At 46.2% G+C, this 12,555-nt stretch overlaps 1 protein-coding gene across 1 annotated transcript; it reads right to left on the bottom strand.

Moving 5' to 3' along the window:
- Window positions 1-888: 888 nt before the first annotated feature.
- Window positions 889-11,644, bottom strand: Snrpc (small nuclear ribonucleoprotein polypeptide C). Its single transcript, XM_027389017.2, has 6 exons — window positions 11,496-11,644; window positions 11,198-11,240; window positions 9,655-9,763; window positions 5,594-5,683; window positions 4,431-4,535; window positions 889-1,214 (listed from the first exon to the last, which is right to left on the bottom strand). Exons 1-6 carry the CDS (start codon window positions 11,501-11,503, stop codon window positions 1,090-1,092), a joined length of 480 nt encoding a protein of 159 aa, XP_027244818.1. The 5' UTR covers window positions 11,504-11,644; the 3' UTR covers window positions 889-1,089.
- Between the last annotated feature and the right edge of the window lie 911 nt (window positions 11,645-12,555).

Raw genomic sequence — 12,555 nt, 5'->3', positions numbered from 1 at the left:
AAACCAGGGATAGTGGTGCACGCCTTTAATCCCAGAACTCAGGAGGCAGAGGCAGGCAGATCTCTGTGAGTTCGAGACCAGCCTGGTCTACAAGAAATAGTTCCAGGACAGCCTCCAAAGCCACAAAGAAACCCTGTCTCAAAAAAAAAAAAAAAAAAAAAAAAAAAAAAAAAGGGAAAAAAGTCCTATCTGATGTAAGGAGCATATAACAGACACACAGGCAGAAGCCTGGCTGGAAGGAGATTTGGAAAGTGAGCACAGGCCTGACTACTAGAGATAAGAATGAAGGAGAGCAGGGTGTTGATGGCATAGCCTTTAATCCCAGCCAGGGATTTCAGGAGGCAGAAGCAGTGGGATCTGTGTTCAAGGTCAGCTTGGTCTACAGAGTGAGTTCCAGGACAGCCAGGCTACAAAGAGAAGCCTTGTCTCAAAAGAACAAAACAAGGAGTGTGCATGTGTGGCAGTGTGATAAGCAAGGTGTTTGGGGACCAGCTCAGGCCTGAGAATGCAGAAAAAAAAAAAAAAAATGTTACCAGCCGTGGCCCTGCACCAGTCAGGTACCCGGCTGTGAACCTAGAGGCTATGTATGGTCCCTAGGGTTTTGCTTCTGCTTGTGTGTATTGCTCTGATGTAAGTGTAAAGTAAAATATATACTCAAAACAAGCTCGCTGAGTCTGTCATCATTCCTCCTGGGCTAAAGCCCAGTAAGTGCTCGTGACATCTGAGAATCCAGGAATTATAGAATGAGGAATTTAACTATAACAGACAGGCGAGCACAGGGACTCAAGCCATTGCTGAAGTCTCATGACACATGCTGGAGAACAAGCTGGCAGAGACAGCTGACTTCACCTTTACAACACACAGAACACAGAAGGAAAAGGGACGCGCTTTTAAGTAAGACAGCTGACCATTTATTTTCACTTTCACAATATAAGTGAGAGAGCTGCACTTTTTTAACCCCACTTCTCCCCTCTGTAGGAAGGGGGAAGCCTTGCTTGTGATGCAGATAGAAAACACTCAGGCTCAGCACCGTAATCTCCTGGTGAAACAAAACAAGAAATACAAAACTGAAATAGAGCCTTTTTGCTCTTATCTGTCTGGCCGAGTCATGCCAGGCCGAGTGGGCACCATCATAGGGCGAGCAGGAGGTCTCATCATTGGAGGGCCTGGCATCATGGGCATGTGACCCCCCATGGGTGGCCTCATTCCAGGAGCTGTGGAACAAAACAAAAAGGAAAAGAAATGAGAAACAACATTCATGAGACAATAGTTTGGGACTTCAACTGAGCAGGGTAGTTAATAGTGGCGCACGCCTTCAATGAGTCCCAACACTCAGGAGGCAGAGGCAGGTGGATCTCTGTGAGTTTGAGGCCAGCCTGGTCTACAGAGTGCCAGGATAGGTTCCAAAGCTACAGAGAGAAATCCTGTCTCAAAAAACAAGAACAAAAAAAAAAAAAAAAGGAAAAACAGAAACTAAAAAGTGCACCCTGAGAACTACTAGAAAAAGATGCAACAAATTCAAATTTTAAGTTACTTAAACATCAAACAATGATGAAACACTCAGTAAAGAAAGCTCTGGCAACCTTGATCTAGTGACAGCAGTAACTATAAATAGACCACTGTTCACAACGCACCAGGGACACTAGTTCTGCTTTACTCAGCTTGGTTTGGTTTTTTACTTTTGTTGTTGTTGTTATTTTTGGTTGAGACAAGGTTTCTGTTTAGCCCTGGCTGTCCTGGAAATAGCAACGTAGACCAGGCTGGCCTAAACTTGGGAGACTCTCATGCCTCTGCTTCCCAAGTCATTGAGATTAAAGATGTGTGATTTTTTAGCCAATTATCTCCACCTTGTAATAGGAGCTGTCTCCTCCACGTCCAGGATCTGAGGGTAGTCTCACCACTAAGTGACTACTGGGAACTATGGGAAGGTGATCAGACCCAGGTTGAAAACCTAATAGTAACCGAATTTAGCTCAAGCCATGAAAAAATAGCAGGCAATCAGGAACTGTATCAAATGGAATACAAAGACTTTCATTTAACAAAAGCAGTTTAGAAACCATTACTCAAATTGCTGGTGTGTGTTAACAATGAACCAGCCAGATCTGTGTGCCAGGGAGGGAAGGGAAGGCAGCCAGGGGCAGAGAAGCAACATGGCAGCTTCAGAACAAAGATGGTCTACCCCGCATCTGGATGGTAGGCTCATGAATATTCATTTTGCTATTGTGCTCTATAATTTTTCTGCTGTATGAATTCCCTGTAAGTACTTGCAAGCACAGTGGCACTTGCCTGTAACCCAGCACCTGGGTGACAGAGGCAAGACAAGATGAAGGTAGCAAGTATGAGGCCAGCCTGGCCACTGAAGCCCAGGCTTCCAGGGTTCCACACTGAGCCTTCATCTCAACAAGGAAGATAAAATAGTCAGTTGGGGTGGGCACGCGGATATTACATATGCATCCTGGTGTCCCAGATTGTTTCTTTTGACTAATTTCCATTAAAGGCTTGTGGTATAAATAGTTCAAGATATAACAATATTCAAAATTGGATGTGGGGTACAAGTCTGTAATGCCAGCACTGAGGAGACAGAGGGTTCCAGAGTTCAAGGCAACCCTGCGTTACAAGAGTAAAACTACTTTTCCAAATGCAACATATCCTCTTTCCCCCACAAAGGAGGGTGACTGACATTATCAAGGGCACACACGAACACACACACAGACAATGTGTGTGAGAAAAGACAATTCAACAGGTACAGAAGCACTAAGGACCCATGTCAATGGCAGCATGTGTCCTGTACTCTGAAGTCCACCAGCACGGCCACACTTGGAGAGCTGTGTGTGTGTTTACAGGAAACTGGGCAGCTGAGCATTTGTCCTCCCTGCTATGCACAGTGGATTTAACTCTTTGGCCTTCTAACTTACTGTGAAGCCTTGGCACACATATAGGTGGTAAAGGGTTTGATGCCCATCCATGGTTGCAGACCAAGCTCTAATGTGCACACGCCCAGAGCCCTCCCTGGAAGTCTTTCTCTTCCCCCATCATTTGTTTTCTATTACTGGTTTGTTTTAGAGAAATAGGGTCTGCTACATTGCCTCAAAATAGTCTCCTGAGTAATCAGGGTCACTCCAGAAGGATTACAGGCGTGTGCCACCATGCCCAGCTACATTTCTTTCAATGGCTCACTCATTCCTGATTCCTAACTCCGGTTTGGGTTTGTTTTGGTTGTTTTTTTTTTTTGGGGGGGGCTCAAACTCACAGAGATCCACCTGTTTCTGCCTCCAACACCTTTAACTAACAATCCTTAAACTAAGGATTTTATTTTGTGACACTGATTTAGAGAACAAGCAGGTCACATGGCACATGACTTTAATTCCAGCATTTGGCAAACAAGAGGCCAGTAGATCTCCATGAGTGCCAGGCAGCCTAGCTTACATAGTGAGACTGTCTCAGAAATATTAATTAAATACTAACTCGATTGAAATCACCTGGCTGTGTTTTGAGTTCCTAAGCCAGTCTTCTGTCCTCTATATTCTCCATCCCTAAACTAATACCTACACAGGCCACAGTTAACACCCCTGGGGAAAGCTGCTTTGACCTCTGCCTATCCTGTTTCTCCAGTTGAGTTGGAGACGCCACTGTCTATTTTGTTATCTTTTTTAAAAATATTTATTTACGGGGCTGGAGAGATGACTCAGTGGTTAAGAGCACTCTGCCTCTTCTTCCAAAGGCCCTGAGTTCAGTTCCCAGCAACCACATGGTGGCTCACACCATCTAAAAAATGAGATCTGGTGCCCTCCTCTGGCCTGCAGGCAACATAAAGACAGAATACTGTATACATAATAAATAAATAAACCTTTAAAAAAATATATTTATTTACTTCTACTTTATATGCATATAGTGTTTTGCTTGCAAGTACAGCTGTGTGAGAGCATCAGATCTTGTATTTACAGTTTTGAGCTGTATGTGGGTGCTGGGATTTGAACCCAGGTCCTCTGGAAGAGCAGTCAGTGCTCTTAACTGCTGAGCCATCTCTCCAGCCCCTTACTCCTAAATTTTCAAACCATGTTATGCCTACCTTTTTATTACTGTAATTAGCCAATTTAACTATTCTGCAAACAAAATAATATTTAAGAACATGCCAGGCAGTGGTGGTGCACGGCGTTAAACCCAGCACTTGGGAGGCAGAGGCAGGCGGATCTCTGAGTTGGGAGAGTGTCAGACCAGGCTGCAAAGCTACACAGAGAAACCCAGTTTTGGGGGCAGGGGGACAAGGGGCAGCCTCATGCTGCCTTCACAGCACAAGGCCATTAAGCTATTCAACCATATTGACAAACCAATCTTTATCGTTAAAGACTGACCAAATTCAATGTTACAATGCTTACAGCTAACAGAATTGCCCTTAATGCACAACTAAAATGTGACACATTCCAACTCACCAGGTCCCACAGGCATCATCCCAGGAGGAGGGGGGCCCATCATCGGCATCATGGGAGGGCCTCCCATGTGGGGTGCAGGCATCATGCCAGGGCGAGGAGGACCCGCTAAAACAGACAATGGAGGCTGTGGTTAAAGCAGGTTTGCACGCTGACACTTTCTCTCCTCTCAGAACTATTCAAACTCTGAATAATAAGCTTCCTATAGTTTCTTATTCTAACAGACTCACAAATATAACATGTCATAACTCTTGTGATTAAAAAGCAGTAACAAAATCCCAGCACTCAGGAGGCAGTGGCATGTGCAATGCTGTGAGCTCAAGGCTCACAACCATCTATCTGTAATGAGCTCTTATGCAGTCTTCTGGCCTGCAGTTACACATACAGGGAGAACACTGTATACATTTAAAAGAAGAGCTAATGGGACAAGCCTGACCTGAGACTTTGCCTCCCACAAACTAAACAAAAAGAACTGTTAACTTTAAAACTATTTTATAATTTATACCAATAAAAGCTGGGAAGATAAGTTAGTCTGAAAGTAGTTTCCATGTAAGCATTAGGAACTGAGTTCAAAGCCCAGAGGTGGTGGCTCACACCTTTAGTCACAGCACACAATAAAACCAAAACCACAAGGTGGCTGACTCCAAGGTCGGCCTCCAGTCTCCATGTGAACGCACACACTTCCACACTCACAGTCTCCATGTGAACACACACACTTCCACACTCACAAGCTTGCATGTGAACACACACACTTCCACACTCAGTCTCCATGTGAACACACACACACTTCCACACTCACACAGTCTCCATGTGAACACACACTTCCACACTCAGTCTCCATGTGAACACACACACACTTCCACACTCACACAGTCTCCATGTGAACACACACTTCCACACTCAGTCTCCATGTGAACACACACACACTTCCACACTCACACAGTCTCCATGTGAACACACACACACTTCCACACTCACACAGTCTCCATGTGAACACACACACACTTCCACACTCACACAGGAGGAAATTGTAGTGTTGAGGTTCTCCTGTTTTCCAATTAGGGAACTACCTAGTCAGTCAACAAGTCTTTGGATGGCAACTATGTGACATGCTAATAATAAGGCTAATGTGAGCAGTTGCAGAGTTAACAGAGTTTCAGACTTACGGAGACTGGGGGGAGGCGGGATCATGGCCCCAGCAGGAGGAGGAGCAGAGAATGGAGCTGGGGGGATCTTTCCTTGTTGAAATGCAGCCGCTTAAGCAAGAAAACAAAAAATGATGTTAAGAATGCAGCTCTAAGGTGGTTTACTAAAATAACCACCTTCTTTCTTTGAAATCTTTAACTTACTTCACTCTAGAAAGTATTCTAAAGTCACTACGTGGTACTACAGCTTTAAAACTAATATGCTCAACTGTTACAATTGCAATTAACTCATTCACTGATTTAGATACTAAAAGTTTTCTTATAATTTAATCCATTTACTAGCTATGTGTACTCTACTTCTATAGCTAAAATACCTATGTTACCAGGTATGCTGGTGCACACCTATAACCCAGCATTCAAGATGAAGAGGCCTAACTTAGTATCAATGAACCATGACAGGCTGCAGGCTACAATACTGGGACTAGGCCTCACCCTTACAATAACCAGGAAGAGCCACAAACTGTACCCTTCAGGGGTCCAATCAGAATTGAGACAAGTACTACATGCTCCACAACATTAAGAATAGCTTACCTACGCCGGGCATTGGTGGCGCACGCCTTTAATCTCAGCACTTGGGAGGCAGAGGCAGGTGGATCTCTGTGAGTTCGAGGCCAGCCTGGTCTACAGAGCGAGTGCCAGGATAGATATGCTCCAAAGCTACAGAGAAACCCTGTCTCCAAAAACAAAACAAAACAAAAAAACGAAAAAAAAAAGGGAAAAGAACAGCTTACCTAACTTGTATATAGGTTGACTACTTCCTTGCAGGAACACCAGTACCAATCACTGTTTGCCAAAACTTGTTACCTCATTCCTGCCCAATCAGTTCAACCCTTCTGAATCCAGAATTCCCTTGCCCACCGCCACCACTGACCGCAGTCCTTTACTGCTGAAAAACCCTGCCACAGCTTAGCTCAATGCACTCCATAATCCAACCACTATGTTAGAGTGGACGGAGAGCCCTAGCTCAAGTCTGGCAGTAAAGGCTCTGTGCTTTTGGATACAAACTTGACTCCCTGGTAGTGGGGGGGGGGGGGGTTGTCAAGACGCAGAAACAACAAAGAGATGCTGCTGTAGAACCTGAACACAGGAGTTTGACACCTACTCACGAAATACAATGAGACAAGTCTGTCTCTACATCTAAAAAATTTAGTTTGTAACTAATTCAAACTATTAGTTTTATTTGAAAAATGTACAATCCATGCCCAAAGGCAGGGCTTTAAAACACGTCTCCTCCCATCCTGATTAAAAATGATACATGTCCCTTGCTTACCTCTTCTGAAACAAATGCAGATGAGGAAGAAACAAATATTTGAAATGGAAAGAATGCACTGAAGGAGATTATCATTTTTAACAAAAGCCTACCTATTTTTTTCTTTAGAGGCAAAAGGGAGAACAAAAGAAAATGGAAATTATCTAGGTCAGGCAGTGGTGGCACTTGCCTTTAATCCCAGCACTAGGGAGGCAGAGGCAGACGCAGAGATTGTGAGTTCAAGGCCACCCTGGTCTACAGAGCAACTTCCAGAACAGCCAGGGCTATAAGGCTATTACACAGAAAAACCCCATCTCAAAAAAAAAAAAAAAAAATCCACGTGACTTGAGAAGAGTAAAATCAAGAGTGGCAAAAGTGTCAGCCCAGCACTGGGCAGGCGATGGCAGGAGGGTCGAATTCAAAGCTAGCCTGGACTGTAAAGCAAGCTCTGGACTTGAGAGAACAAAACAAAACAAAACAAAAAACAAAAAAAACAAAGCCAGGCCAGGCAGTAGTGGGGCATGCCTTTAATCCCAGCACTGAAGAGGCAGAGAGAGGCAAGCAAATATCTGAGCTCAAGGCCAGCCTGGTCTACAGAGCTAGTTCCAGGTCAGCAAAGGCTACACAGAGAAACTGTCTCAAAACAAACAAAACAAATAACCCCCAATAAACAAACCAAAAACCACCCTAAATAAATAAATAAACAAATCACACTCTCAGGAAGGCAATGCCCAACTCAGTGAGCCTGAAGCCTACCCACTCCATCTACCAATGCAATGTAGGCCAGACCATGACTAGAGCCTGTGCCCCTCCGGGGGCCTCTCTGTAGGGCTTTTCCAGTTACAACAGCACTGTCCACATCCTGTACAGGATGACAGCCCACAGAGTGCAGAGTGGAGAGTGAGCAGCAAACTCCTATCAGCTTAACTATGGACATCTCAAGGCCAGTTCCCGACTGACTGCCTCCCCTGCTCCAAAAGCCTACCATTAAAAGAACATACTTAGCTGGGCATGATAGCATTACTGGAATTATCACCTCTAACCTAAGAAGGGAAGATTGCCACAAGTTCCAAAATACCCAAACAAAGCTGGAGAGATGGCTCAGTGCATAAGAGTTCTTGCTCAGGCATAAGGACCTGAGTTCAAATCCCTGGGACCCATATTAAAGCCAGGCATAGCCATGCATGCCTGGAACTCCTGTAGAAGGAACAGACCAAAGTAGATTCCTACTCTCAATGGCCAGATAGACTAGCTGAAATGAGAAATTTCAGGTTCAATGAAGGATTCTGCTCTAGGGAATAAGGCCAAGGGGGATATGATAAGAGCAGAGGCCAGGCATGGAGACAACTGCCTTTATTTAGGTCCAGCACTCAGAAAGCAGAAGCAAGCAGGTCCTGGCGAGTTCGAGGACAGTCTGGCCTAAATAACAAGCTATAGGACAGCCAAGGCTACATCTGAGATGCTATCGCAACATAAAAAGAGTGAGTAGGACTTCTGACATCTTTTGACTTCCACATGTGGATGCATGAGCAGACAAACAGACCAAGCACATGTCTGTAATCCTGGGACTTGAGAATCTGAGACAGGAGGATCCAGAATTCAAATTCATCCTCCAACACACCCAACAAGTGGGAGGCTCACATGAAACTAAGTGGATGTTTACAAAAGGCTATGTTTCCAATATACTCCATGGTCTACAATAAATGCAAGGTCTCGGACCCAAAACACAGAAGGTTCCTAAAAAAAGAAGATGGCAGATCCAACTGTGGTCCAGAACATATCCAGACTGTTTTTCACAACAATTAGGATTCTTCTAACTACTACTCCATTTTCTTTTTGGTTTTTAGAGACAGGTTTTCTCTGTGCAACAACGGCTGTCATGGAGCTCACTTTATAGACAAGATCCGCCCGCCTCTGCCTCCCAAGTGCTGGGATTAAGGGCGCGCGCCACCGACCAGCTTTACTTCTTTTTGCCAGAGCTACAAACATAAAGGCAAAATTTAGTTACTCAAAGCCACTCCTACATTTTCCAATTATTATGGAAAAAATCTTGTGAAAATTGTGGATTGAAGGGGCTGGAAAGATAGCTCAGGAGTTAGGAGCACTGACCGCTCTTCCAAAAGACCTGGGTCCAATTCCAGAACCTGCATGGCAGCTCACAGCTGTCTGTAACTCCCGTTCTAGGGTACCTAACACCCTCACAAACATACAGGTAGACAAAACATCAATGCACATAAAAATAAATAAATCTTTAAAGAAAAAATTGTGGACTACAATTTTGCAAAAATAGGTTCACATAATTGTGCTTCAGAATCTTGTTGCCAGTAACAGGAAAATCCTAGGCAACCCCATCTTATATACTCCACCTCCCAGCCTAACCAGAAAGCGCACAACTGTAACTGTGTAATCTCAACAATGAGTACTAATGCGTTCCTAAACTCCTGGGATTCCTGGGAAACAACTGACCCTCCACTCCACTCATTCAACACAAGCAAATGACCCTGTGTATCTCAGAGTGAGCTGCTACTGCGGAAAACAAAGAATGGGATAAAAAGAACGGGATGGTCGGGCGTTGGTGGTGCACGCCTTTAATCCCAGCACTCGGGAGGCAGAGGCAGGCGGATCTCTATGAGTTCGAGGTCAGCCTGGTCTACAAGAGCTAGTTCCAGGACAGCCTCCAAAGCCACAGAGAAACCCTGTCTCTTTGAAACAAACAAACAAACAAAAAGAAAGGGATTATTCTATTACATCAGGACCAGAGACCAAGACATACTTGTTTTGTCAATCAGGCTCTGGGCTTGCTCTTCCATCCATTTTTGGTAGTAGTCTTTCACATTCTCTTTGTGTTTTCGACCACTGCAGTGTGTCTTCCTCACAGATGGCTACAAAACAAAAATCATGTCAGACACAGAAGCAAATTTCCAAAACTAAAAAGCTCAAAAGCTTTGGATATTATAAAGACTAGATATTTACAAATCTAAGAACACAATTTGTTATTTTAGAAAAAGTGTGCATGGCCGGGCGCTCACTTTAATCCCAGCACTCAGGAGGCAGAGGCAGGCGGATCTCTGTGAGTTTGAGGCCAGCCTGGTCTACAAAGAGCTAGTTCCAGGATAGGCGCCAAAGCTACACAGAGAAACCCTGTCTCGAAAAACCAGAAAAAAAAAAAAAAAAGAAAGAAAGAAAAGAAAAGAAAAGAAAAAGTGTGCATTCCCCTGGCCTGAATCACAGTGCTATTGTAATGCCCTTAGGTTTCACCACAGGAAAATAGTAGCTTCAATACACTTAAGCAACACTGTTATGAGAATACAGTACTTTAAGCTGGTAGTAGTGACGCATGCCTTCAATCCCAGCATTCGGGGCAGCAGTATCTGGGATAACCTGGTCTACATAGCAAGTTCACACTCTCAGGAAGGCAATGCCCAACTCAGTGAGGCCTGCAGCCTACCCACTCCATCTACCAATGCAATGTAGGCCAGACCATGACTAGAGCCTGTGACTCTCCGGGGGTCTCTCTGTAGGGCTTTTCCAGTTACAACAGCGCTGTCCACATCCTGTACAGGATGACAGCCCACAGAGTGCAGAGTGGAGAGTGAGCAGCAAACTCCTATCAGCTTAACTATGGACATCTCAAGGCCAGTTCCTGACTGACTGCCTCCCCTGCTCCAAAACTCTACCAAGACACGGTTTCTCTGTGTAAGAGTCCTGGCTAGCCTCGAACTAGCTCTATAGAGCGGGCTGGCCAAAACACCCAGTTTTAACACAACTTTTGAATAATATGATATAATGAAATACTTGAGCCAGATGGTAGTGGTGCACCCCTTTTAACCCAGCACTCAAGAGGCAGAGGCAGGCAGATCTCTGAGCTCGAGGCCAGCCTGGTCTACAGAGTGCATTCCAAGGAAACCAAAGAGAAACCCTGTCTTTAAAAAAAAAAAAAAATCGAGTTGTAGGAGCTCACTCCTGGGTTTGGGGGAAGTTACTTTGACAAGGCCTCAATATGTATCCTGGACTAACCTGCAATTCACCATCTATCTTCCCGGTTCACCCTTTCAAATACTGACATTACAGGCAAACGCAGTTTCTGCAAATGTTTTCATCCTCAAGCCTGCTAAAGCTTTCTCACTCTGCAAAGATCTTCAAACTACAAAGACCGTCACGGAAAGGGCGTAAAAAGAAACGCACGTCCCAATTACTTTGCACGAAGAGCAGAGGTAAAAGTCCCAGCAGGCTGTAAGGCACAAACGCGGACCTAACTAAGTCCGCAGCAGCACCTGGCTTTGCATGCGGCGTTGGGGGCTGAAGGAAGGACTTACAGAGTCGTGGGTGAGGTACGTGTCACAGTAGTCACAGTAAAACCTGGCAAGACAAAAGGATTGGACAGTTCTCAGATGTGCAGACAAACAGAAAGCCTCAAGCTCGGGTTCTAGGGCGTCAGACAAAGCGTTCTGACAGACGCCGGGGCTGCGCGGGGAGGCGCGGCGCTCCCCACCCGGCCGCTCGCCCAGGCGCTCGCCCTCCTCTCGGAGCAGCGAGAGGCGGAGCCCGCGGCCCGCCGCCCTCACGGAGCCCCGGCAGGCCCCCGCCGCCGCCCCGACCGCGGCCCGCACTCACTTGGGCATGATGCTCCCTCCGCAGGCCGTTGGCTACCTGGTTCCGCGCCGCCGGGAAATGACGCACGCAGCCCGCGCCGACACGGCCGCAGGGCGAAGAGGCGAGGGCGGGACTTCCGCTGAGGCCGGCCGGGAAGTGTGCTATGGGTGCCTGTGAGGCTCAGTCCGCGCTCGGCTCCTCGTGGATGGTCCTTGGCGCTCGGAAGTGTTATTCTCGCGGCTTCCCTGCGCTGCCGCACGAAGCGCCGGGGACGCAGCAGCGCCAAAGCGGGCGGAAGTCTCACTCTCGGACTCCTGGTTGGCAGGAAGGCGGACTCGATCTAACCAGTGGGTCGTGCACCGAAGTCCTAGGCTTGAGAAGTGAAGCGGCGGGGACGGGCGCTCTATTTATTTATGGGGGCGGCGGTGGTGCACGCCTTTAATCCCAGCACTCGGGAGGCGGAGGCAGGCGGATCTGTGAGTTCGAGACCAGCCTGGTCTACAACAGCGATTCCAGGACAGGCTCCAAAGCCACAGAGAAACCCTGCCTCGAAAAACCAAAACAATACAAAACAAAAACAAAAGGCCACAATAAGGGACCGGAGAGACTGCTTAGCAGTTAAGGACACTGGCTGCTCTTCCGAACAATACAGGTTCAATTCCCAGCACCCACATGGCACCTTAAAACTGTAACGCTAGCCGGGCGTTGGTGGCTAATCCCAGCACTCCGGAGGCGGAGGCAGGCGGATCTCTGTGAGTTCAAGACCAGCCTGGTCTCCAGAATTCCAGGACAGGCTCCAAAGCTACACAGAGAAACCCTGTCTCAAACCCTCCCCTTCCCTCAGAATAGCCTGTCCAGTATCCATGAGGTTATGTAAAAAAAAAAAAAAAAAAAAAATACTGGGACAACAATTACCTTGTCCATCTGGTGGCTACCAGGTGGCAGTAGACTCTCTCTCTCCCTGGCAAGTGGGAAGGAAATAATGATTCATTGGTTCTTTCTGTGAATGTTTTGCCTCCCTTTGATAAACAGAAAGTTTATAGCTAAGAATAGAAAAGGCTAAAGTCCCAGGGCCTGGAGA

The sequence above is a fragment of the Cricetulus griseus genome (genome assembly GCF_003668045.3).
Source record: "Cricetulus griseus strain 17A/GY chromosome 1 unlocalized genomic scaffold, alternate assembly CriGri-PICRH-1.0 chr1_0, whole genome shotgun sequence".
Classification (NCBI taxonomy): domain Eukaryota; kingdom Metazoa; phylum Chordata; class Mammalia; order Rodentia; family Cricetidae; genus Cricetulus; species Cricetulus griseus.
The sequence above is the reverse complement of the archived record's forward strand: the minus strand, read 5'-3'. Positions and strand labels throughout refer to the sequence as shown.

Excerpts from the sequence above, each read along its gene's own strand:
- Snrpc (XM_027389017.2), bottom strand. Across the intron at positions 5,684-9,654 it reads GAGCCTGATTGACAAAACAA|CGGCTGCATTTCAACAAGGA; the intron begins GTATGTCTTGGT and ends TTCTTGCTTAAG. Across the intron at positions 1,215-4,430 it reads GATGATGCCTGTGGGACCTG|CTCCTGGAATGAGGCCACCC; the intron begins GTGAGTTGGAAT and ends TTTGTTCCACAG.